At 63.2% G+C, this 304-nt stretch overlaps 1 protein-coding gene across 1 annotated transcript in view; it reads right to left on the minus strand.

The window, feature by feature from the left end:
• Positions 1–8: 8 nt before the first annotated feature.
• Positions 9–304, minus strand: part of LOC103780589 (solute carrier family 15 member 3-like) — a gene marked incomplete at both ends in the record, with an annotated part of 1898 nt that continues 1602 nt past the window's right edge. The window contains 2 exons of the mRNA XM_008948281.1: positions 9–129; positions 254–298. Coding sequence (XP_008946529.1) covers positions 9–129; positions 254–298 — 166 coding nt within the window. The remainder of the gene's footprint in view (positions 130–253; positions 299–304) is intronic.

A 304-nucleotide genomic window follows, 5' to 3' on the forward strand; every position in this document is an offset into this window, starting at 1 on the left:
GGGTGGGCAGGGAGAGGAGGGTCCACAGCCCCCAGCCCAGCAGCCAGCCCACCCCGGAGAGGAAGAAGAAGAGCCCCATGGTGGCTCCTTTCATGGCCTTGGGGGCTTCAGCGTAGACAAACTCCAGACCTGGAGGAGAGAGGAGACAACACGGGGGAAAACTCCAACCCTTGGAGGTGCCTCCACCAAACCCACCCACCGTGGAGCTGGGGTGGACCCCCCCTTGGGGCAGGGAGAGGTGGGAAATGCTCACTGGGGATGCTGGTGAAGATCTCGCCCATGCCAAGGAGCAGATATTGGGGGA

The sequence above is a fragment of the Merops nubicus genome, unplaced genomic scaffold (assembly GCF_000691845.1).
Source record: "Merops nubicus isolate BGI_N331 unplaced genomic scaffold, ASM69184v1 scaffold46650, whole genome shotgun sequence".
Taxonomy (NCBI): domain Eukaryota; kingdom Metazoa; phylum Chordata; class Aves; order Coraciiformes; family Meropidae; genus Merops; species Merops nubicus.